General features: G+C 48.7%; 1 protein-coding gene across 1 annotated transcript in view; it reads right to left on the reverse strand.

Annotated features, from left to right (window-relative positions):
- Positions 1 to 497: 497 nt before the first annotated feature.
- LOC109877186 (E3 ubiquitin-protein ligase ZNF598) overlaps positions 498 to 26,149 on the reverse strand; it is a 47,310-nt gene continuing 21,658 nt past the window's right edge. The window contains exons 5-11 of the mRNA XM_031821537.1: positions 21,785 to 22,002; positions 21,592 to 21,700; positions 16,251 to 16,766; positions 12,445 to 13,409; positions 9,575 to 9,743; positions 6,213 to 6,357; positions 498 to 2,153 (exon numbers count right to left, since the gene is read on the reverse strand). Coding sequence (XP_031677397.1) covers positions 1,788 to 2,153; positions 6,213 to 6,357; positions 9,575 to 9,743; positions 12,445 to 13,409; positions 16,251 to 16,766; positions 21,592 to 21,700; positions 21,785 to 22,002 — 2,488 coding nt within the window. The 3' untranslated portion in view covers positions 498 to 1,787. The remainder of the gene's footprint in view (positions 2,154 to 6,212; positions 6,358 to 9,574; positions 9,744 to 12,444; positions 13,410 to 16,250; positions 16,767 to 21,591; positions 21,701 to 21,784; positions 22,003 to 26,149) is intronic.

Consider the following 26,149-nt stretch of genomic DNA (forward strand, 5'->3'; position numbering starts at 1 on the left):
CCCCAAGAACACAGTGGCCTCCATCATTCTGAAATGGAAGAAGTTTGAAACCAAGACTATTCCTGGACCTGGCCGCCCGGCCAACTGAGCAATCGGGGGAGAAGGACCTTGGTCAGGTAGGTGACCAAGAACCCGATGGTCACTCTGAAAGAGCTCCAGAGTTCGTCTGTGGAGATGGGAGAAACTTCCAGAAGGATAACCATCCCTGCAGCACTTCACGAATCAGGCCTTTATGGTAGAGTGGCCAGACAGAAGCCACTCCACTAGGGTAGGGGACAACAGTATGGTGGAGACAGACTAGGACCTCCTCTAACACTAGGGTAGGGGACAGACTAGGACCTCCTCTAACACTAGGGTAGGGGACAGACTAGGACCTCCTCTAACACTAGGGTAGGGGACAGACTAGGACCTCCTCTAACACTAGGGTAGGGGACAGACTAGGTCCTCCTCTAACACTAGGGTAGGGGACAGCAGTATGGAGGACAAATAGACCAAAATGGACCAAAGCTGTTTAATCAAAATTGGGGCAAACAGAAATATTCTGGTTTTATATGATGTGGGTTTACAGACTGGTTGTGGGTTTACAGACTGGTTGTGGGTTTACAGACTGGTTGAGAGAGAGAGAGACAGAAGAGAAACAAGAGAAACAGTCCGACTCCCTCCAGACTTCAACTATCTGATTACCTTCCACAGCCCTGAGAGAACCTCTACCTTTTAACAAGGTTACTTTACCACCCTGAGGGAGTAGTAGAGGGTCTGACTGTCTCCGAGGGAGTAGTAGAGGGTCTGACTGTCTCCGAGGGAGTAGTAGAGGGTCTGACTGTCTCCGAGGGAGTAGTAGAGGGTCTGACTGTCTCCGAGGGAGTAGTAGAGGGTCTGACTGTCTCCGAGGGAGTAGTAGAGGGTCTGACTGTCTCCGAGGGAGTAGTAGAGGGTCTGACTGTCTCCGAGGGAGTAGTAGAGGGTCTGACTGTCTCCGAGGGAGTAGTAGAGGGTCTGACTGTCTCCGAGGGAGTAGTAGAGGGTCTGACTGTCTCCGAGGGAGTAGTAGAGGGTCTGACTGTCTCCGAGGGAGTAGTAGAGGGTCTGACTGTCTCCGAGGGAGTAGTAGAGGGTCTGACTGTCTCCGAGGGAGTAGTAGAGGGTCTGACTGTCTCCGAGGGAGTAGTAGAGGGTCTGACTGTCTCCGAGGGAGTAGTAGAGGGTCTGACTGTCTCCGAGGGAGTAGTAGAGGGTCTGACTGTCTCCGAGGGAGTAGTAGAGGGTCTGACTGTCTCCGAGGGAGTAGTAGAGGGTCTGACTGTCTCCGAGGAGTAGTAGAGGGTCTGACTGTCTCCGAGGGAGTAGTAGATGGTCTGACTGTCTCCGAGGGAGTAGTAGAGGGTCTGACTTAATAAACTCTCCTCAGTCATCAAACCTGATAAAAGAACCAACGCGTCACTCCTTCAACACTTTATCAACATAATGGAAATGTGATCAGAAGAGAGAGGGGAGAAAAATCAAATATATAGAACCATTCTTCTTATTAATACACAACATGTGGTACTTGTAGGGCCCTCCAGGTTCGGGTCGCCAGGCTGGGTCCAGGTCCAGCCGGAATCACACCGGGAATCAGGTCAACATCTGGCAACCAGAATTCAGTTCAACCTCCTGCTGGCCCCAGCCTTGCCATCAAATACACTACCCAACGTCCTCTCTGGCCATGGTCACCATGGAAACAGGCTCCCCCTGAATGGCAACAGGCAGGGCTGTGATTGGGCAGTGTGCATGTCTGTCCCAGGCCAGGGCTAGCTGATGATGCGGCTGATGTCCTGCAGGGAGGGGAAGTCCTCGTTGTCCCCCAGGTGCAAGGTCTTATGGGAGTTGAAGTCTTTAGGGTCCAGCACCTGGCAGCAGGTGGGGCATACCTGGCAGTCCAGCGCGGCTGCATTAGAGATGGCGCTGGAGGGGGTCTGCCAGGCACTCTTCCTGTTCTTCCTGGTCCCGCCCCCCCCCTGTCTTTCCATGGCCCGGTTGTCTGCGTGGGCCGTCAGCAGCTCCTGCTGTTTCCTCGTGTCAGGAAGTAGCACCAGCAGCTCATTGAAGACACCGCCAAAGTTGTCCCCTAACAGAGTCCTACAGCTCTGGTGGTACAGCACGGCTGACATCAGACCCTGTTAGAGAGAGAGATGTTACCGACTTCACTGTCCCCATGAGAGAGATGTTAGGGTCTACATCAGACCATGTTAGAGAGAGAGAGATGTTAGGGTCTACATCAGACCCTGTTAGAGAGAGAGAGATGTTAGGGTTAGGGTCTACATCAGACCCTGTTAGAGAGAGAGAGATGTTAGGGTTAGGGTCTACATCAGACCCTGTTAGAGAGAGAGAGATGTTAGGGTTAGGGTCTACATCAGACCCTGTTAGAGAGAGAGAGATGTTAGGGTTAGGGTCTACATCAGACCCTGTTAGAGAGAGAGAGATGTTAGGGTCTACATCAGACCCTGTTAGAGAGAGAGAGATGTTAGGGTTAGGGTCAACATCAGACCCTGTTAGAGAGAGAGAGAGAGATGTTAGGGTCTACATCAGACCCTGTTAGAGAGAGAGAGAGAGATGTTAGGGTCTACATCAGACCCTGTTAGAGAGAGAGAGATGTTAGGGTCTACATCAGACACTGTTAGAGAGAGAGAGATGTTAGGGTTAGGGTCTACATCAGACCCTGTTAGAGAGAGAGAGAGAGAGATGTTAGGGTCTACATCAGACCCTGTTAGAGAGAGAGAGAGAGATGTTAGGGTCTACATCAGACCCTGTTAGAGAGAGAGAGATATGTTAGGGTCTACATCAGACCCTGTTAGAGAGAGATGTTAGGGTCTACATCAGACCCTGTTAGAGAGAGATGTTAGGGTCTACATCAGACCCTGTTAGAGAGAGATGTTAGGGTCTACATCAGACCATGTTAGAGAGAGAGATGTTAGGGTCTACATCAGACCCTGTTAGAGAGAGAGAGATGTTAGGGTCTACATCAGACCCTGTTAGATAGAGAGAGAGATGTTAGGGTCTACATCAGACCCTGTTAGAGAGAGAGATGTTAGGGTCTACATCCGACCCTGTTAGAGAGAGAGAGAGATGTTAGGGTCTACATCCGACCCTGTTAGAGAGAGAGAGAGATGTTAGGGTCTACATCAGACACTGTTAGAGAGAGAGAGAGATGTTAGGGTCTACATCAGACCCTGTTAGAGAGAGAGAGATGTTAGGGTCTACATCAGACCCTGTTAGAGAGAGATGTTAGGGTCTACATCAGACCATGTTAGAGAGAGAGAGATGTTAGGGTTAGGGTCTACATCAGACCCTGTTAGAGCGAGATGTTAGGGTTAGGGTCTACATCAGACCCTGTTAGAGCGAGATGTTAGGGTTAGGGTCTACATCAGACCCTGTTAGAGCAAGAGAGAGATGTTGGGGTCTACATCAGACCCTGTTAGAGAGAGAGAGATGTTAGGGTCTACATCAGACCCTGTTAGAGAGAGAGAGAGAGAGAGAGAGAGAGAGAGAGAGATGTTACCGACATCACTGTCCCCATGGCAACATGCTGCTGCTGTGTCACGTACACGTTTAAATACAACTTATATGTCTATAGGAACATTAGCCTGCTGGTCTTACTGAGTCTATAGGAACATTAGCCTGCTGGCCTTACTGGGTCTATAGGAACATTAGCCTGCTGGTCTTACTGGGTCTATAGGAACATTAGCCTGCTGGTCTTACTGAGTCTATAGGAACATTATCCTGCTGGTCTTACTGAGTCTATAGGAACATTAGCCTGCTGGTCTTACTGAGTCTATAGGAACATTAGCCTGCTGGCCTTACTGAGTCTATAGGAACATTAGCCTGCTGGTCTTACTGAGTCTATAGGAACATTAGCCTGCTGGTCTTACTGAGTCTATAGGAACATTAGCCTGCTGGCCTTACTGAGTCTATAGGAACATTAGCCTGCTGGCCTTACTGGGTCTATAGGAACATTAGCCTGCTGGTCTTACTGGGTCTATAGGAACATTAGCCTGCTGGTCTTACTGAGTCTATAGGAACATTAGCCTGCTGGCCTTACTGAGTCTATAGGAACATTAGCCTGCTGGTCTTACTGGGTCTATAGGAACATTAGCCTGCTGGTCTTACTGAGTCTATAGGAACATTAGCCTGCTGGTCTTACTGGGTGTATAGGAACATTAGCCTGCTGGTCTTACTGGGTCTATAGGAACATTAGCCTGCTGGTCTTACTGAGTCTATAGGAACATTAGCCTGCTGGTCTTACTGGGTCTATAGGAACATTAGCCTGCTGGTCTTACTGGGTCTATAGGAACATTAGCCTGCTGGTCTTACTGGGTCTATAGGAACATTAGCCTGCTGGTCTTACTGGGTCTATAGGAACATTAGCCTGCTGGTCTTACTGGGTCTATAGGAACATTAGCCTGCTGGTCTTACTGAGTCTATAGGAACATTAGCCTGCTGGCCTTACTGGGTCTATAGGAACATTAGCCTGCTGGTCTTACTGGGTCTATAGGAACATTAGCCTGCTGGTCTTACTGGGTCTATAGGAACATTAGCCTGCTGGTCTTACTGAGTCTATAGGAACATTAGCCTGCTGGTCTTACTGAGTCTATAGGAACATTAGCCTGCTGGTCTTACTGAGTCTATAGGAACATTAGCCTGCTGGTCTTACTGAGTCTATAGGAACATTAGCCTGCTGGTCTTACTGGGTCTATAGGAACATTAGCCTGCTGGCCTTACTGGGTCTATAGGAACATTAGCCTGCTGGTCTTACTGGGTCTATAGGAACATTAGCCTGCTGGTCTTACTGAGTCTATAGGAACATTAGCCTGCTGGTCTTACTGAGTCTATAGGAACATTAGCCTGCTGGTCTTACTGAGTCTATAGGAACATTAGCCTGCTGGTCTTACTGAGTCTATAGGAACATTAGCCTGCTGGTCTTACTGGGTCTATAGGAACATTAGCCTGCTGGTCTTACTGAGTCTATAGGAACATTAGCCTGCTGGTCTTACTGAGTCTATAGGAACATTAGCCTGCTGGTCTTACTGAGTCTATAGGAACATTAGCCTGCTGGTCTTACTGAGTCTATAGGAACATTAGCCTGCTGGTCTTACTGGGTCTATAGGAACATTAGCCTGCTGGTCTTACTGAGTCTATAGGAACATTAGCCTGCTGGTCTTACTGAGTCTATAGGAACATTAGCCTGCTGGTCTTACTGAGTCTATAGGAACATTAGCCTGCTGGTCTTACTGGGTCTATAGGAACATTAGCCTGCTGGTCTTACTGAGTCTATAGGAACATTATCCTGCTGGTCTTACTGAGTCTATAGGAACATTAGCCTGCTGGTCTTACTGAGTCTATAGGAACATTAGCCTGCTGGTCTTACTGAGTCTATAGGAACATTAGCCTGCTGGTCTTACTGGGTGTATAGGAACATTAGCCTGCTGGCCTTACTGGGTCTATAGGAACATTAGCCTGCTGGCCTTACTGGGTCTATAGGAACATTAGCCTGCTGGCCTTACTGGGTCTATAGGAACATTAGCCTGCTGGCCTTACTGGGTCTATATGAACATTATCCTGCTGGCCTTACTGGGTCTATAGGAACATTATCCTGCTGGTCTTACTGGGTCTATAGGAACATTAGCCTGCTGGTCTTACTGAGTCTATAGGAACATTAGCCTGCTGGTCTTACTGGGTCTATAGGAACATTAGCCTGCTGGTCTTACTGAGTCTATAGGAACATTAGCCTGCTGGTCTTACTGAGTCTATAGGAACATTAGCCTGCTGGTCTTACTGAGTCTATAGGAACATTAGCCTGCTGGCCTTACTGGGTCTATAGGAACATTAGCCTGCTGGCTTTACTGAGTCTATAGCAACATTAGCCTGCTGGCCTTACTGGGTCTATAGGAACATTAGCCTGCTGGTCTTACTGGGTGTATAGGAACATTAGCCTGCTGGTCTTACTGGGTCTATAGGAACATTAGCCTGGTGGCCTTACTGAGTGTTAGGAGTCAGGGTTAGGGTTAGGGGGGTTAAGGTTAGGAGTCAGGGTTAGGGGGGGTTAAGGTTAGGAGTCAGGGTTAGGGGGTTAAGGTTAGGAGTCAGGGTTAGGGGGGGTTAAGGTTAGGAGTCAGGGTTAGGGGGGTTAAGGTTAGGGGTCAGGGTTAGGGGGGTTAAGGTTAGGAGTCAGGGCTTACCTGTCTAAACTGTCCAGAGTAGTCCTTGAACTGGTTGAATCGTGACTGGTCGTTCTGCAGGAGGTTCTTAATGGACTGGATCAGTTCCATGTTCCTCTGCTGGAAGTTCTCTGGAGCCAGGTACACCCCCGGGGACTGGGGAGAGCTGAACACATATGGAGTCATTTAGAACACACAGTTTGAATCAAATATGTGTTGTTGTGTCTGTAAAGGTGGTGGCCTGTCTGGTGTCTGTAAAGGTGGTGGCCTGTCTGGTGTGTGTAAAGGTGGTGGCCTGTCTGGTGTGTGTAAAGGTGGTGGCCTGTCTGGTGTCTGTAAAGATGGTGGCCTGTCTGGTGTGTGTAAAGGTGGTGGCCTGTCTGGTGTGTGTAAAGGTGGTGGCCTGTCTGGTGTGTGTAAAGGTGGTGGCCTGTCTGGTGTCTGTAAAGGTGGTGGCCTGTCTGGTGTGTGTAAAGGTGGTGGCCTGTCTGGTGTGTGTAAAGGTGGTGGCCTGTCTGGTGTGTGTAAAGGTGGTGGCCTGTCTGGTGTGTGTAAAGGTGGTGGCCTGTCTGGTGTGTGTAAAGGTGGTGGCCTGTCTGGTGTGTGTAAAGGTGGTGGCCTGTCTGGTGTGTGTAAAGGTGGTGGCCTGTCTGGTGTGTGTAAAGGTGGTGGCCTGTCTGGTGTGTGTAAAGGTGGTAGCCTGTCTGGTGTGTGTAAAGGTGGTGGCCTGTCTGGTGTGTGTAAAGGTGGTGGCCTGTCTGGTGTGTGTAAAGGTGGTGGCCTGTCTGGTGTCTGTAAAGGTGGTGGCCTGTCTGGTGTGTGTAAAGGTGGTGGCCTGTCTGGTGTGTGTAAAGGTGGTGGCCTGTCTGGTGTCTGTAAAGGTGGTGGCCTGTCTGGTGTCTGTAAAGGTGGTGGCCTGTCTGGTGTGTGTAAAGGTGGTGGCCTGTCTGGTGTGTGTAAAGGTGGCGGCCTGTCTGGTGTGTGTAAAGGTGGCGGCCTGTCTGGTGTGTGTAAAGGTGGTGGCCTGTCTGGTGTCTGTAAAGGTGGTGGCCTGTCTGGTGTGTGTAAAGGTGGTGGCCTGTCTGGTGTGTGTAAAGGTGGCGGCCTGTCTGGTGTCTGTAAAGGTGGTGGCCTGTCTGGTGTCTGTAAAGGTGGTGGCCTGTCTGGTGTGTGTAAAGGTGGTGGCCTGTCTGGTGTGTGTAAAGGTGGTGGCCTGTCTGGTGTGTGTAAAGGTGATGGCCTGTCTGGTGTGTGTAAAGGTGGTGGCCTGTCTGGTGTGTGTGAAGGTGGTGGCCTGTCTGGTGTGTGTAAAGGTGGTGGCCTGTCTGGTGTGTGTAAAGGTGGTGGCCTGTCTGGTGTGTGTAAAGGTGGTGGCCTGTCTGGTGTGTGTAAAGGTGGTGGCCTGTCTGGTGTGTGTAAAGGTGGTGGTCTGTCTGGTGTGTGTAAAGGTGGTGGTCTGTCTGGTGTGTGTAAAGGTGGTGGTCTGTCTGGTGTGTGTAAAGGTGGTGGCCTGTCTGGTGTGTGTAAAGGTGGTGGCCTGTCTGGTGTGTGTAAAGGTGGTGGTCTGTCTGGTGTCTGTAAAGGTGATGTCTAGTCTAAAGGTGATGTGATGTCTAGTCTGTAAAGGTGGTGGCGGCCTGTCTAGTGTCTGGTGTCTGTAAAGGTGGTGGCCTGTCTGGTGTGTGTAAAGGTGGTGGTCTGTCTGGTGTCTGTAAAGGTGATGTCTAGTCTAAAGGTGATGTCTAGTCTGTAAAGGTGATGGCCTGTCTGGTGTGTGTAAAGGTGGTGGCCTGTCTGGTGTCTGTAAAGGTGGTGGCCTGTCTGGTGTCTGGTGTCTGTAAAGGTGATGTGACGTCTGGTCTGTAAAGGTGGTGGCCTGTCTGGTGTGTGTAAAGGTGGTGGTCTGTCTGGTGTCTGTAAAGGTGATGTCTAGTCTAAAGGTGATGTCTAGTCTGTAAAGGTGATGTCTAGTCTGTAAAGGTGATGTCTAGTCTGTAAAGGTGATGTCTGTAAAGGTGATGTCTGTAAAGGTGATGTCTGTAAAGGTGATGTCTGTAAAGGTGATGTCTGTAAAGGTGATGTCTAGTCTGTAAAGGTGATGTCTGTAAAGGTGATGTGATGTCTGTAAAGGTGATGTCTGTAAAGGTGATGTCTGTAAAGGTGATGTCTGTAAAGGTGATGTCTGTAAAGGTGATGTCTGTAAAGGTGATGTCTGTAAAGGTGATGTCTGTAAAGGTGATGTCTAGTCTGTAAAGGTGATGTGATGTCTGTAAAGGTGATGTCTGTAAAGGTGATGTCTGTAAAGGTGATGTCTGTAAAGGTGATGTCTGTAAAGGTGATGTGATGTCTGTAAAGGTGATGTGATGTCTGTAAAGGTGATGTGATGTCTGTAATGGTGATGTCTGGTCTGTAATGGTGATGTGATGTCTGGTCTGTAATGGTGATGTGATGTCTGGTCTGTAATGGTGATGTGATGTCTGGTCTGTAATGGTGATGTGATGTCTGGTCTGTAAAGCTGATGTCTGGTCTGTAATGGTGATGTCTGGTCTGTAAAGGTGATGTGATGGTTGGTCTGTAAAGGTGATGTGATGTCTGGTCTGTAAAGGTGATGTCTGGTCTGTAAAGGTGATGTGATGGTTGATCTAAAGGTGATGTCTGGTCTGTAAAGGTGATGTCTGGTCTGTAAAGGTGGTGTGATGGTCTGTAAAGGTGGTGTGATGGTTGGTCTGTAAAGGTGATGTCTGGTCTGTAAAGGTGATGTCTGGTCTGTAAAGGTGATGTCTGGTCTGTAAAGGTGATGTCTGGTCTGTAATGGTGATGTCTGGTCTGTAATGGTGATGTGATGTCTGGTCTGGAAAGGTGATGTGATGGTTGGTCTGGAAAGGTGATGTGATGGTTGGTCTGGAAAGGTGATGTGATGGTTGGTCTGGAAAGGTGATGTGATGTCTGGTCTGTAAAGGTGATGTGATGGTTGGTCTGGAAAGGTGAGGTGATGTCTGGTCTGTAAAGGTGATGTGATGGTTGGTCTGGAAAGGTGAGGTGATGTCTGGTCTGGAAAGGTGAGGTGATGTCTGGTCTGGAAAGGTGAGGTGATGTCTGGTCTGTAAAGGTGATGTGATGTCTGGTCTGGAAAGGTGATGTCTGGTCTGTAAAGGTGATGTGATGGTTGGTCTGGAAAGGTGAGGTGATGTCTGGTCTGTAAAGGTGATGTGATGTCTGGTCTGTAAAGGTGATGTCTGGTCTGTAAAGATGATGTCTGGTCTGTAAAGGTGAGGTGATGGTTGGTCTGTAAAGGTGATGTCTGGTCTGTAAAGGTGATGGCTGTAAAGGTGATGTCCGGTCTGTAAAGGTGATGTGATGTCTGGTCTGTCTGTCTGTCTCACCGGGGGCTGGATGCAGGGGGGGCAGGCTCCACCACGTTGCTGTTGAGGGGGATGCCGGTAAACCCTGGGGGGGGCTTACTGGGAGGGGTGGTGCTGCCCTGGCCGGGGGGAGGGGGGGACAGGTTTCTGGGGGGGGCAGAACTCTTCAGGACGAAGGAACTTTTAAAGCCTGGAGGAGACAAACAGCATGGTCAACATCACTACATTATGACTGATACTATCATCCATTACCCCAACTTAAAGTCTAGAGACAAACAACATGGTCAACATCACTACATTATCACTGATACTATCATCCATTACCCCAACTTAAAACCTAGAGACAAACAGCATGGTCAACATCACTACATTATGACTGATACTATCATCCATTACCCCAACTTAAAACCTAGAGACAAACAGCATGGTCAACATCACTACATTATGACTGATACTATCATCCATTACCCCAACTTAAACAGCATGGTCAACATCACTACATTATCACTGATACTATCATCCATAACCCCAACTTAAAACCTAGAGACAAACAGCATGGTCAACATCACTACATTATGACTGTTACTATCATCCATAACCCCAACTTAAACAGCATGGTCAACATCACTACATTATCACAGTTACTATCATCCATAACCCCAACTTAAAACCTAGAGACAAACAGCATGGTCAACATCACTACATTATCACTGATACCATCATCCATAACCCCAACTTAAAACCTAGAGACAAACAGCATGGTCAACATCACTACATTATGACTGTTACTATCATCCATAACCCCAACTTAAACAGCATGGTCAACATCACTACATTATCACAGTTACTATCATCCATAACCCCAACTTAAAACCTAGAGACAAACAGCATGGTCAACATCACTACATTATCACAGTTACTATCATCCATAACCCCAACTTAAACAGCATGGTCAACATCACTACATTATCACAGTTACTATCATCCATTACCCCAACTTAAAGCTGCAATTTGGAACTTTGGTCACACAACTAAATTCACATAGAAAAGTATGTTAAAGATCTGTCATTATCATTGACAGCAAGTCTAAGAAGCGGTAGGACTGTTCTATGTGACCTATTTCTATGCTCCCTGTTCTTATGTTTAGTTTCTGCGTCTTGTACTTTCGGTGTTCAACACCAGCATCAAAACAACTGAATATACAATATTTTTGGTTATTGAATACATATTTCACAGCGGTTTAGATAGAACAATGATTCGCCATGCAATTGGCTAAAAAAATACTTAAATGTCAATAAATAAAATGGCTGCGGTCAAAATTGTTCTGGAGAGAAAAAAAAATCAATTGCAAAATAATGCTTCTTATTCATTGATGGAAAACCAGTGGACGAGTTCCAACTTCAAAGACCAATGTACCTTATAGACCAACACATCCTCACTGCCGAGACGTTACGCCCTCATAGACCAACACATCCTCGCTGCCGGGACGTTACGCCCTCATAGACCAACACATCCTCACTGCCGAGACGTTACGCCCTCATAGACCAACACATCCTCGCTGCCGAGACGTTACGCCCTCATAGACCAACACATCCTCGCTGCCGGGACGTTACGCCCTCATAGACCAACACATCCTCACTGCCGAGACGTTACGCCCTCATAGACCAACACATCCTCGCTGCCGAGACGTTACGCCCTCATAGACCAACACATCCTCGCTGCCGGGACGTTACGCCTCATAGACCAACACATCCTCGCTGCCGGGACGTTACGCCCTCATAGACCAACACATCCTCGCTGCCGGGACGTTACGCCCTCATAGACCAACACATCCTCGCTGCCGGGACGTTACGCCCTCATAGACCAACACATCCTCGCTGCCGGGACGTTACGCCCTCATAGACCAACACATCCTCGCTGCCGGGACGTTACGCCCTCATAGACCAACACATCCTCGCTGCCGGGACGTTACGCCCTCATAGACCAACACATCCTCGCTGCCGGGACGTTACGCCCTCATAGACCAACACATCCTCACTGCCGGGACGTTACGCCCTCATAGACCAACACATCCTCGCTGCCGGGATGTTACGCCCTCATAGACCAACACATCCTCGCTGCCGAGACGTTACGCCCTCATAGACCAACACATCCTCGCTGCCGAGACGTTACGCCCTCATAGACCAACACATCCTCACTGCCGGGACGTTACGCCCTCATAGACCAACACATCCTCGCTGCCGAGACGTTACGCCCTCAGACCAACACATCCTCGCTGCCGGGACGTTACGCCCTCATAAACCAACACATCCTCGCTGCCGAGACGTTACGCCCTCATAGACCAACACATCCTCGCTGCCGGGACGTTACGCCCTCATAGACCAACACATCCTCACTGCCGAGACGTTACGCCCTCATAGACCAACACATCCTCGCTGCCGAGACGTTACGCCCTCATAGACCAACACATCCTCGCTGCCGGGACGTTACGCCCTCATAGACCAACACATCCTCGCTGCCGGGACGTTACGCCCTCATAGACCAACACATCCTCGCTGCCGGGACGTTACGCCCTCATAGACCAACACATCCTCGCTGCCGGGACGTTACGCCCTCATAGACCAACACATCCTCGCTGCCGGGACGTTACGCCCTCATAGACCAACACATCCTCGCCCCCCCTAACCCTCCCAGGGGTAATACTGCACAAAACCCCTCCCAGGGGTAATTCTGCACAAAACCCCTCCCAGGGGTAATTCTTCACAACCCACCCCCCCCCGGGGGTAATACTGCACAACCCCCCCCCCCCCCCCAGGGGTAATACTGCACAACTGGCACATAGAAATGTATTGTGTAGAGCAAATATGAATTGGGATAGTTATGTTATGTACCTGGGGGGGGTTTCTTGGAGATGAGGGCAGGGAACTCCTCCTCTACCTCCAGGGGGGGTTCCGGCTGGGCTTTAGGGAGTGGGGCCACTGTGACTGGTTTATCCAGGTGGCCGTTAGCCAATCCACTTGCTTTGACCTTTGATTTTACAGCGGTTTTAACTGCTGCCGTCGTCATAGCAACCAGTGGTTTGGAGGCGTGGCTCTCCGGAACGTTCTCCTTCTGTACCCTGGAGACCGTTTCCATGAGGACAGGAACTTGGTTCCCAAATGATGATGGAGGGGGCGTGGCCTGTTTCTTCTTCTTGGCTGTCTTGGACGTGGGGCTTGGGGCGGGAATAGGAGTGGGGTTAGATGTCACAGGGGAGGGCTTAGAGGTCGGTGGGAGGGGCTTAGCTGTCAGTGGGGGAGACTTGGCGGTTGGTGGGAGGGGTTTAGCTGTCAATTGGAGGGGCTTAGAGGCAGTAGGGGCAGATTTAGAGGGTCCTTTGACGATGAGAAGAGAGGAGATATCCAACATGGTTGGAACTGCTCGGTGCTCCTGCATCGTCTTGGCAACGCAATTGTCATCATCAGATGGGGGGGAGGGGCGGCGGACGGGGTGCTTTTTCCTCCGAGAGGAAGAGGAGGAGGAGAGGAGCTGGGGGCCGGCGGGGAGGGGGAGAGGAGGGTTGTTAGGGGGAGGTCTAGAGGAAGAGGAGGGAAGGATGACCGTCTTGGAGGTGTTGCTGCTGCTGCTGCTGCTGGCTTGGCTCCAGGCTGAGGTAGCTCCGCCCGCTGGTCTGGGAGGGCGGATCTTAGAGACCAGGGCGGGGAAGTCTTCTTCTTGGAAGGAGGAGTGCTTCCTGGGTTGGGCGGAGTAGGCGGGGGTCATGGGGGTCATAACCATGGCAGCAGATAGACTGGGGAAGTCATCCTCCTTCAGAGGGACCTGGGCTGGAGTCTTCAGGGCTGGGGGGGTCTTTACACTGTAACACACAATATATATACCTATAACATAGATCACTACAGAGAGACCTGGGGGGGGGGGCTTAACACTAACACACAATATATATACCTATAACATAGATCACTACAGAGAGACCTGGGGGGGGGGGGCTTAACATTAACACACAATATATACACCTATAACATACATCACTCAGAGAGACAGGGGGGGCTTTACACTGTAACACACAACATATATACCTATAACATACAATACCAGTAAAAGTTTGGACACACCTACTCACTCAAGGGTTTTTCTTTATGTTTACTATTTAATAAGTGAAGACATCAAAACTATGAAATAACATAAAGTGTTAAATCAAAATATATTGTATATTTGAGATTCTTCAACAGTAGCCACCCTTTGCCTTGATGACAGCATTGCACTGTCTTGGCATTCTCTCAACCAGCTTCATGAGGAATGCTTTTCCAACAGTCTTGCTTTTCCTTCACTCTGCGGTCCAACTCATCCCAAACCATCTCAATTGGGTTGAGGTCGAGTGATTGTAGAGGTCAGGTCATCTGATGCAGCACTTCATCACTCTCCTACATCAAATTGCCCTTAAGTGTGCCTTGAATAAATAAAAACACCTCCTCCTCCATGCTTCACAGTGGGAACCACACACCTCCTCCTCCATGCTTCACAGTGGGAACCACACACCTCCTCCTCCATGCTTCACAGTGGGAACCACACGCCTCCTCCATGCTTCACAGTGGGGACCACACACCTCCTCCTCCATGCTTCACAGTGGGAACCACACACCTCCTCCTCCATGCTTCACAGTGGGAACCACACACCTCCTCCTCCATGCTTCACAGTGGGAACCACACACCTCCTCCTCCATGCTTCACAGTGGGAACCACACACCTCCTCCTCCATGCTTCACAGTGGGAACCACACACCTCCTCCTCCATGCTTCACAGTGGGAACCACACACCTCCTCCTCCATGCTTCACAGTGGGAACCACACACCTCCTCCTCCATGCTTCACAGTGGGAACCACACACCTCCTCCTCCATGCTTCACAGTGGGAACCACACACCTCCTCCCCCATGCTTCACATCCTCCATGCTTCACAGTGGGAACCACACACCTCCTCCTCCATGCTTCACAGTGGGAACCACACACCTCCTCCCCCATGCTTCACAGTGGGAACCACACACCTCCTCCTCCATGCTTCACAGTGGGACCACACACCTCCTCCTCCTCCATGCTTCACAGTGGGAACCACACACCTCCTCCTCCTCCATGCTTCACAGTGGGAACCACACACCTCCTCCTCCTCCATGCTTCACAGTGGGAACCACACACCTCCTCCATGCTTCACAGTGGGAACCACACACCTCCTCCTCCATGCTTCACAGTGGGAACCACACATGCGGAGATCATCCGTTCACCCATCTCTGCATTTCACAAAGACACGGCAGTTGGAACCAGAAATCTCAAATTTGGACTCATCAGACCAAAGGACAGACTTCCACCGGTCTAATGTCCATTGATCGTGTTTCTTGGCCCAAGCAAGTCTCTTCTTCGTATTGGTGTCCTTAAGTAGTGGTTTCATTGCAGCAATTCGACCATGAAGGCCTGATTCACACAGTCTCCTCTGAACAGTTGATGTAGTGGTAGTGTAGTGGTAGTAGTGGTTTCTTTGCAGCAATTTGACCATGAAGGCCTGATTCACACCGTCTCCTCTGAACAGTTGATGTTGAGATGTGTCCGTTACTTGAATTCTGTGAAGCAATTATTTGGGCTGCAATTTCTGAAGCTGGTAACTATAATTAAGTTATCCTCTGTAGCAGAGGGATAACTCTGGGTCTTCCTTTCCTGTGGTGGTCCTCATGAGAGCCAGTTAACTCTAATGAACTTATCCTCTGTAGCAGAGGGAACTCTGGGTCTTCCTTTCCTGTGGTGGTCCTCATGAGAGCCAGTTAACTCTAATGAACTTATCCTCTGTAGCAGAGGGAACTCTGGGTCTTCCTTTCCTGTGGTGGTCCTCATGAGAGCCAGTTAACTCTAATGAACTTATCCTCTGTAGCAGAGGGAACTCTGGGTCTTCCATTCCTGTGGCGGTCCTCATGAGAGCCAGTTAACTCTAATGAACTTATCCTCTGTAGCAGAGGGAACTCAGCTTCATAATGATGGTTTTTGCGACTGCATTGAAGAAACTTTCGTGGAAGAATCTTGACATTTTCCGTATCGATTATAGATTGACTGACCTTCATGTCTGAAAGTAATGATGGACTGTCGTTTCTCTTTGCTTATTTGAGTTGTTCTTAACATAATATGGACTTGGTCTTTTACCAAATAGGGCCATCTTCTGTTTCCCACCCCTACTGTGTCACAACACAACTGATTGGCTCAAACGCATTAAAGGAAAGAAACTTCACAAATTAACTTTTAACAAGGCACACCTGTTAATTGAAAAGCATTCCAGGTGACTACCTTAAGAAGCTGGTTGAGAGAATGCCAAGAGTGTGCAAAGCTGTCATCAAGGCATCTTTGAAGAATCTCAAATAAACAAAATCGAAATTATTTTATAACACTTTTTTGGTTACTACATGATTCCATATGTGTTATTTCATAGTTTTGACGTCTTCACTATTATTCTACAATGTAGAAAATAGTCCAAATAAAGACAACCCCTGGAATGAGTCGATGTGTCCCAACTGTTGACTGGTACTATACATCACAACAAAGAGACCTGGGCCGGGGACAGGAGGGCCGGGGAGGGGCTTTAGAGTGTAATATACACATAAATGATAACACAGTTGGTATACACCTTCACCTCGGCGTGTGTGTGTGTGTGTGTGTGTGTGTGTACCTCAGTGTGGGTGCTGCAGCCCCCAGGAGAGCTGGGAAGTCGTCTCCTGTCAGAGGGTTACTCTTCATGGTCCTCACTGGGGGAGCTTCTGCTGGAGGTTTGACAGGAACACTCCTGTGTCTCTCCTCAGTCTCCATCCGCTCGGGCCTCTCCATCCGCTCGGGCCTCTCCATCCGCTCGGGCCTCTCCATCCGCTCGGGCCTCTCCATCCGCTCGGGCCTCTCCATCCGCTCGGGCCTCTCCATCCGCTCGGGCCTCTCCATCCGCTCGGGCCTCTCCATCCGCTCGGGCCTCTCCATCCGCTCGGGCCTCTCCATCCGCTCGGGCCTCTCCATCCGCTCGGGCCTCTCCATCCGCTCGGGCCTCTCCATCCGCTCGGGCCTCTCCATCCGCTCCTCTTTGCGGTGTTTGGGCGCTCCGCTCCTGTCCTGGGTGTCTCGTCCTCCGTCCTCCTGTCTCCTCTGCTGCATCAAAGAGGCTCTGACTGCTACTGCCAACTCCCTGTCCTCCTCCTCACTACCAAAACACAGCACTGTTATAGTCTATCACAGAGTCATAATACCCAGAAAACACTGGTGAAACACACGAACGGTTCCAATCGTTTATCCACAATTCATTTTTATTCATTGTGGATATTAGAGTCACTTCAAATAAGGACTGTTTGGTGTAGGCTCACCCTGGCCCTGTTGTGATAAACATGGAGGCTCACCCTGGCCTGATGTTGTGATAACCATGGAGGTTCACCCTGGCGTGATGTTGTAATAACTGTGTAAATCTCTCCAAGACAAGGTGACTTGTATCAATATAGTCGCCTGTATTTACAACCCCAAAAAATGATATGCTAATTAGCTGCTAACGTGGCTATCATACAGAACTAGAAACGCCTGTCAAGCTTCACGTCACTCACCAGGGCTGTGATGATCTGGACCAGACTGACGAATCCAGGCAAAAGGTAAGAATCTCGGGATTAACTAATATTAGCTAAATGTAGTAATTAATAAATTGGCTACAGTTGTTTAAATCCTGTGAACTGTCTTGAGCAAGTTTTTAAATTGAAAACGCCTGTTACCTAGCTAGCTCATGGTTAGCTTGCTAACTTAGATGGTGAAGCTGGGGCTACGTGTTCATGATAATGTTTGTTTGTGTCTGTGGGTGAGAGGTGGGTAGCCTACTTCAAGTAACGTAAACTCGTACATTGCCTTGGTCCGTACAATTGCCCTTATTTTAGCGCCCCAAAACGTAATACTTCCAGATCAACTGTAATGTCAATACCAGTGTAAAGCACAATTTCTCCCCTTTCCAACAGAATCAATTACATGACCTAAACGCTGCCCGTTTCTGCATAATTCAAGCAATGAGCCCCGTCGGGTCTTTAAAAAAAATGGCGGGTGGGGAAGCGAAACTAATGCGTGATAGTGAGAAGGAGAGATGTTGTCACTAATGCGTGCTTCTACACCTGCATTGCTTAATGTTTGGGGTTTTAGGCTGGGTTTCTGTAAAGCACTTTGAGATATCAGCTGATGTACGAAGGGCTATATAAATACATTTGATTTGTCGTGTGGGAAAATAGCTTTTTTCACTCGATCTGTCCAACTTATCGCCTCTAAGATGTAAATAAAACAAAGAGTTTATATAATGTGTCATTACAACCTATTGGAAGGTTTGTGTCGAATTTGAATCGGGTTATTAGGGCGGGTCTAAAGTGATCTTAGAAGTAAACAGCGGCTTTGAGAATGATGATCGCATGCAATGATGACGGAAGAAATGACTAGGATGCTAGAAGTGCTCCACCTGGTGGAGAGAGATTGTAAGACAGAAATAGTTGCTTTATGCTGCTGTACGTTATGACACGTCGAGATGTAACGGAGGGTCGGTTTTTTTTCAACAATACTATAGAGCCGTTACCATGTCGATCAACGCTTGAATAGAAACCTACCGTAATTCTGATTACGGTAGTCATAGTCACCCTCATCATGACAAAGACACGAAGAAATGCATATGATGCATCTTTCAAGTTGAAGGCGATCTGTTGGAAAAGGAAATCGAGCTGCTGACAGCGTGGAGCCAAAACATCCACTATCATCAACGGGTTTCGAAAGGCTGCGTGTTGAAGAGGGCAGCGATCCAACATCGGATGAAGCGAGGCTATTCAACTCCGACACGGAAGGAGATGACTTCCGTGGTTTCAGTGCAGGAGGAGGAAGATAGTGTAGAGAGGGAGAGAGATGGGGAGAGAGGGGTAGAGAGGGAGAGAGATGGGGAGAGAGGGGTAGAGAGGGAGAGAGATGGGGAGAGAGGGGTAGAGAGGGAGAGAGATGGGGAGAGAGGGGTAGAGAGGGGTAGAGATGGGGAGAGAGGGGTAGAGAGGGAGAGAGATGGGGAGAGAGGGGTAGAGAGGGAGAGAGATGGGGAGAGAGGGGTAGAGAGGGAGAGAGATGGGGAGAGAGGGGTAGAGAGGGAGAGAGATGGGGAGAGAGGGGTAGAGAGGGAGAGAGATGGGGAGAGGGGTAGAGAGGGAGAGAGATGGGGAGAGAGGGGTAGAGAGGGAGAGAGATGAGGAGAGAGGGGTAGAGAGGGAGAGAGATGAGGAGAGAGGGGTAGAGAGGGAGAGAGATGAGGAGAGAGGGGTAGAGAGGGAGAGAGATGAGGAGAGAGGGAGAGAGATGGTTAGAGGGGTAGAGAGGGAGAGAGATGAGGAGAGAGGGGTAGAGAGGGAGAGAGATGAGGAGAGAGGGGTAGAGAGGGAGAGAGAGGGAGAAGTGACCAATGACTTTCTTGGTAGGCTACTGTTTTATTTCTGTTACAAGCCGTGTTTCGTTTAAAGGCTGTGCAAAGTTCATTTGTTTCAATGTACCGGTAGGCACCTGCGGTTTATAGACATGTTTCAATGTACCGGTAGGCACCTGCGGCTTATAGACATGTTTCAATGTACCGGTAGGCACCTGCGGCTTATAGACATGTTTCAATGTACCGGTAGGCACCTGCGGCTTATAGACATGTTTCAATGTACCGGTAGGCACCTGCGGCTTATAGACATGTTTCAATGTACCGGTAGGCACCTGCGGCTTATAGACATGTTTCAATGTACCGGTAGGCACCTGCGGCTTATAGACATGTTTCAATGTACCGGTAGGCACCTGCGGTTTATAGACATGTTTCAATGTACCGGTAGGCACCTGCGGCTTAGACATGTCTCAATGTACCGGTAGGCACCTGCGGTTTATAGACATGTTTCAATGTACCGGTAGGCACCTGCGGCTTATAGACATGTTTCAATGTACCGGTAGGCACCTGCGGCTTATAGACATGTTTCAATGTACCGGTAGGCACCTGCGGCTTATAGACATGATTCAATGTACCGGTAGGCACCTGCGGCTTATAGACATGTTTCAATGTACCGGTAGGCACCTGCGGCTTATAGACATGTTTCAATGTACCGGTAGGCACCTGCAGCTTATAGACATGTTTCAATGTACCGGTAGGCACCTGCGGTTTATAGACATGTTTCAATGTACCGGTAGGCACCTGCGGCTTATAGACATGTTTCAATGTACCGGTAGGCACCTGCGGTTTATAGACATGTTTCAATGTACCGGTAGGCACCTGCGGCTTATAGACATGTTTCAATGTACCGGTAGGCACCTGCGGCTTATAGACATGTTTCAATGTACCGGTAGGCACCTGCGGCTTATAGACATGATTCAATGTACCGGTAGGCACCTGCGGCTTATAGACATGTTTCAATGTACCGGTAGGCACCTGCGGCTTATAGACATGTTTCAATGTACCGGTAGGCACCTGCAGCTTATAGACATGTTTCAATGTACCGGTAGGCACCTGCGGTTTATAGACATGTTTCAATGTACCGGTAGGCACCTGCGGCTTATAGACATGTTTCAATGTACCGGTAGGCACCTGCGGCTTATAGACATGTTTCAATGTACCGGTAGGCACCTGCGGCTTATAGACATGTTTCAATGTACCGGTAGGCACCTGCGGCTTATAGACATGTTTCAATGTACCGGTAGGCACCTGCGGCTTATAGACATGTTTCAATGTACCGGTAGGCACCTGCGGCTTATAGACATGTGCGGCTTATTTATGGACAAAATACATATTTTTTAATCATTCAGTGGGTGGGTTTATATTCAGGTGAGCTTAATAGTCCAGCAATTATGCTAGTTCACACCCCCGATGTTGACGTCAACACAGTCGCTACAGTCCCATTAGTTTTCTTTGTAGCCTTTTTTGAATGTTGCGGTTGCGCACATTTGTACGGAATGTGGCGAGTTTACGTTACTTGGGGGTATGATATAAAATGCTAACCTCCCCTGTTATTGTAATGGTGAGAGGTTAGCATGTCTTGGGGGTATGATATAAAATGCTAACCTCCCCTGTTATTGTAATGGTGAGAGGTTAGCATGTCTTGGGGGTATGATATAAAATGCTAACCTCCCCTGTTATTGTAATGGTGAGAGGTTAGCATGTCTTGGGAGTATGATATAAAATGCTAACCTCCCCTGTTATTGTAATGGTGAGAGGTTAGCATGTCTTGGGGGTATGATATAAAATGCTAACCTCCCCTGTTATTGTAATGGTGAGAGGTTAGCATGTCTTGGGGGTATGATATAAAATGCTAACCTCCCTGTTATTGTAATGGTGAGAGGTTAGCATGTCTTGGGGGTATGATATAAAATGCTAACCTTCCCTGTTATTGTAATGGTGAGAGGTTAGCATGTCTTGGGGGTATGATATAAAATGCTAACCTCCCCTGTTATTGTAATGGTGAGAGGTTAGCATGTCTTGGGGGTATGATATAAAATGCTAACCTCCCCTGTTATTGTAATGGTGAGAGGTTAGCATGTCTTGGGGGTATGATATAAAATGCTAACCTCCCCTGTTATTGTAATGGTGAGAGGTTAGCATGTCTTGGAGGTATGATATAAAGTGCTAACCTCCCCTGTTATTGTAATGGTGAGAGGTTAGCATGTCTTGGAGGTATGATATAAAATGCTAACCTCCCTGTTATTGTAATGGTGAGAGGTTAGCATGTCTTGGAGGTATGATATAAAATGCTAACCTGCCCTGTTATTGTAATGGTGAGAGGTTAGCATGTCTTGGAGGTATGATATAAAATGCTAACCTGCCCTGTTATTGTAATGGTGAGAGGTTAGCATGTCTTGAGAGTGATCAGCTAACTTTAGCCACCGCTAGCTAGAAATCAATAAGAGTAATGGGTGCAACCCAGCAATGTTTTGGACAAATTAACTGAAATCAACTGGTTTAACGTTACTTGGTGTGATGTGTCACGGTGGTCTCATAGTGATGATGTCATACTGACCGGTTGTATCTCCAGCTACCTCTGGTGTTCGGTTGGTTCCCTTGGCTCCTTCCTCTTCCCCCCCGACCCGACCTCGCCTCCTCATAGTCCTCTCCAGACACCATGCCTCCTTGAAGGAACACACAGTGTGTTGTTACCAAGCAGGCCTGAAATCCAGTTTGTTTAGACAGAAAAGCACAGTATCCAGTCTCACCATCGTTGCGTCGGGTCTGGCGAGGGGCATAGCTGAACTGCAGGTCTATGTGTCGGTTCTGTCGTGCTTCGGCTCGGTTCTTGCTGTGTGCTGAGGCCTTGTGGGCTTTGTAGTCGATCTGGCTCCTGAAGGCGTGGGTGAACTGCTCCGTAGCACAGCGCCCCTCCTCACACAGGTAGTGGGCCTCCCGGAAGTGTTCGCTCAGGTACTGGTAGTCACTGTGGAGAGAAGGGGGGCACCAACATGCTTAGGACAGATACAGGGGGGGGGGGGTTTGTGTGTGTACACACCTACTCATTCAAGAGTTTCTCAATTTTGACCATTTTCTACTTGGTAGAATAATAGTGAAGACATCAAAATTATGAAATAACACATTTGGAATCATGTAGTAACCAAAACAATTTTTTTTAAAACGTCCCTTTTTCAGGACCCTGTCTTTCAAAGATAAATGGTAAAAATCCAAATAACTTCACAGATCTTCATTGTAAAGGGTTTGAACACTGTTTCCCATGCTGGTTCAATGAACCATAAACAATTAATGAACATGCACCTGTGGAACGGTCGTTAAGACACTAACAGCTTACAGACGGTAAGCAATTAAGGTCACAGTTATGAAAATTTAGGACACTAAAGAGGCCTTTCTATGGACTCTGAAAAACACCAAAAGAAAGATGCCCAGGGTCCCTGCTCATCTGCGTGAATGTGCCTTAGGCATGCTGCAAGGAGGCATGAGGACTCCAGATGTGGCCAGGGCAATAAATTACAATGTCCGTACTGTGAGATGCCTAAGACAGCGCTACAGGGAGACAGGACGGACAGCTGATCATCCTCGCAGTAGCAGACCACGTGTAACAACACCTGCACAGGATCGGTACATCCGAACATCACACCTGCAGGACAGGTACAGGATGGCAACAACAACTGCCCAAGTTACACCAGGAACGCACAATCCCTCCGTCAGTGCTCAGACTGCCCGCGAAAAGCTAAGAGAGAGGCTGGACTGAGGGCTTGTAGGCCTGTTGTAAGGCAGGTCCTCACCAGACATCACCGACAACAACGTCACCTATGGGCACAAACCCACCGTCGCTGGACCAGACAGGACAGACAAAAAGTGTTCATTCAAAAAGTCCTCCTCACTGACGAGTCGAGGTTTGTCTCACCAGGGGTGATGGTCGGATTTGCATTTATTATCGAAGGAATGAGCGTTACACCGAGGCCTGTACTCTGGAGCAGGATCGAGGTGGAGGGTCCGTCTTGGTCTGGGGAGTGTCACAGCATCATCGGACTGAGCTTGTTGTCATTGCAGACAATCTCAACTCTGTGCGTTACAGGGAAGACATCCTCCTCCCTCATGTGGTACCCTTCCTGCAGGCTCATCCTGACATGACCCTCCAGCATGACAATGCCACCAGCCATACTGCTCGTTCTGTGCGTGATTTCCTGCAAGACAGGAATGTCAGTGTCCTGCCATGGCCATCGAAGAGCCTGGATCTCAATCCCATTGAGCACGTCTGGGACCTCTTGGATCAGAGGGTGAGGGCTAGGGCCATTCCACACGGAAATGTCTGGGACCTCTTGGATCAGAGGGTGAGGGCTAGGGCCATTCCCCACGGAAATGTCTGGGACCTCTTGGATCAGAGGGTGAGGGCTAGGGCCATTCCACACGGAAATGTCTGGGACCTCTTGGATCAGAGGGTGAGGGCTAGGGCCATTCCCCACGGAAATGTCCGGGAACTTGCAGTGCTTGGTGGAAGAGTGGGGTAACATCTCAAAGCAAGAACTGACAGTTTGTTATATCTGGAGTACTTCTCCTGTCCTATTCGGTGTCCTGTGTGAATCTAAGTGTGCGTTCTCTAATTCTCTCCTTCTCTCTTTCTTTCTCTCTCTCGGAGGACCTGAGCCCTAGGACCATGCCCCAGGACTACCTGACATGATGACTCCTTGCTGTCCCCAGTCCACCTGGCCATGCTGCTGTTCCAGTTTCAACTGACCTGAGCCCTAGGACCATGCCCCAGGACTACCTGACATGATGACTCCTTGCTGTCCCCAGTCTACCTGGCCATGCTGCTGCTCCAGTTTCAACTTCCACCTGACTGTGCTGCTGCGCTAGTTTCAACTGTTCTGCCTTATTATTATTCGACCATGCTGGTCATTTATGAACATTGAACATCTTAACCATGTTCTGTTATAATCTCCACCCGGCACAGCCAGAAGAGGACTGGCCACCCCACATAGCCTGGTTCCTCTCTAGGTTTCTTCCTAGGTATTGGCCTTTCTAGGGAGTTTTTCCTAGCCACCGTGCTTCTACACCTGCATTGCTTGCTGTTTGGGGTTTTAGGCTGGGTTTCTGTACAGCACTTTGAGATATCAGCTGATGTACGAAGGGCTATATAAATAAATTTGATTTGATTTGACAAGTCTGGTGCGGTCCATGAGGAGGAGATGCAGTACTTAATGCAGCTGGTGGCCACACCAGATACTGACGGTTACTTTTGATTTGGACCCCCCCTTTGTTCATTCCATTTCTGTTAGTCACATGTCTGTGGAACTTGTTCAGTTCATGTCTCAGTTGTTGAATCTTGTTATGTTCATACAAATATTTACACGTTAAGTTTGCTGAAAATAAACGCAGTTGACAGTGAGAGGAAGTTTTTCTTTTACAGAGTTTATATTTGAGATTCTTCAACAGTAGCCACCCTTTGCCTTGATGACAGCTTTGCACACTCTTGGCATTCTCTCAACCAGTTTCATGAGGAATGCTTTTCCAACAGTCTTGAAGGAGGTCCCACATATGCTGAGCACTTGTTGGCGGCTTTTCCTTCACTCTGCGATCCGACTCATCCCAAACCATCTCAATTTGGTTGAGGTCGAGTGATTGTGGAGGCCAGGTCATCTGATGCAGCACTTCATCACTCTCGTTCTTGGTCAAATAGCACTTACACAGCCTGGAGGTGTGCTGCGTCATTGTCCTGTTGAAAAATCAATGATAGTCCCACTAAGCGCAAACCAGATGGGATGGTGTATCGCTGCAGAATTCTGTGGTAGCCATGCTTGTTAAGAGTGCCTTGAAGTCAAAATAAATCCCTCAGTGTCACCAGCAAAGCACCCCCACCCCATCACACCCCCTCCTCCATGCTTCACGGTGGGAACCACACACCCCCTCCTCCATGCTTCATGGTGGGAACCACACATGCGGAGATCATCCGTTCATTGCTTGTGTTTCTAAGCAAGTATCTTCTTATTCGTGTCCTTTAGTAGTGGTTTCTTTGCAGCAATTCAACCATGAAGGCCTGATTCACTCAGTCTACTCTGAACAGGTGCATTTAACTAATACACTTATCCTCTGCAGCAGAGGACGAAGACTCTGGGTCTTCCTGTAGCAGAGGTAACTCTGGGTCTTCCTGTAGCAGAGGTAACTCTGGGTCTTCCTGTAGCAGAGGTAACTCTGGGTCTTCCTGTAGCAGAGGTAACTCTGGGTCTTCCTGTAGCAGAGGTAACTCTGGGTCTTCCTGTAGCAGAGGTAACTCTGGGTCTTCCTGTAGCAGAGGTAACTCTGGGTCTTCCTGTAGCAGAGGTAACTCTGGGTCTTCCTGTAGCAGAGGTAACTCTGGGTCTTCCTTTCCTGTGGCGGTCCTCATGAGAGCCAGTTTCATCACAGCGCTTGACGGTTTTTGCGACTGCACTTGAAGAAACGTTCAGAGTTCTTGACATTTTCCAGATTGACTGACCTTTATGTCTTAAAGTAATGATGGACTGTCGTTTCTCGTTGCTTATTTGAGCTGTTCTTGCCATAATATGGACTTGGTCTTTTACCAAATAGGGCTGTGTTCTGTACACCATTAGTAAAAAATAAAGAAAAACCCTGGAATGTGTGTGTGTCCAAACATGTGACGTATGTGTGTGTGTGTGTCCAAACGTGTGACGTGTGTGTGTGTTTCTGTGTGTGTGTGTGTGTCCAAACATGTGACGTGTGTGTGTGTCCAAACATGTGACTGTGTGTGTGTGTGTGTGTGTGTGTGTCCAAACATGTGACGTATGTGTGTGTGTTTCTGTGTGTGTGTGTGTGTGTGTGTGTGTCCAAACATGTGACGTGTGTGTGTGTGTGTGTCCAAACGTGTGACGTGTGTGTGTGTTTCTGTGTGTGTGTGTGTGTCCAAACATGTGACGTGTGTGTGTGTCCAAACATGTGACTGTGTGTGTGTGTGTGTGTGTGTGTGTGTGTGTCCAAATGTGTGACGTGTGTGTGTGTTTCTGTGTGTGTGTGTCCAAACGTGTGACGTGTGTGTGTGTTTCTGTGTGTGTGTGTGTCCAAACGTGTGACGTGTGTGTGTGTGTGTGTGTGTGTGTGTGTGTGTGTGTGTGTGT

Source organism: Oncorhynchus kisutch, unplaced genomic scaffold, assembly GCF_002021735.2.
Source record: "Oncorhynchus kisutch isolate 150728-3 unplaced genomic scaffold, Okis_V2 scaffold3991, whole genome shotgun sequence".
NCBI lineage: Eukaryota > Metazoa > Chordata > Actinopteri > Salmoniformes > Salmonidae > Oncorhynchus > Oncorhynchus kisutch.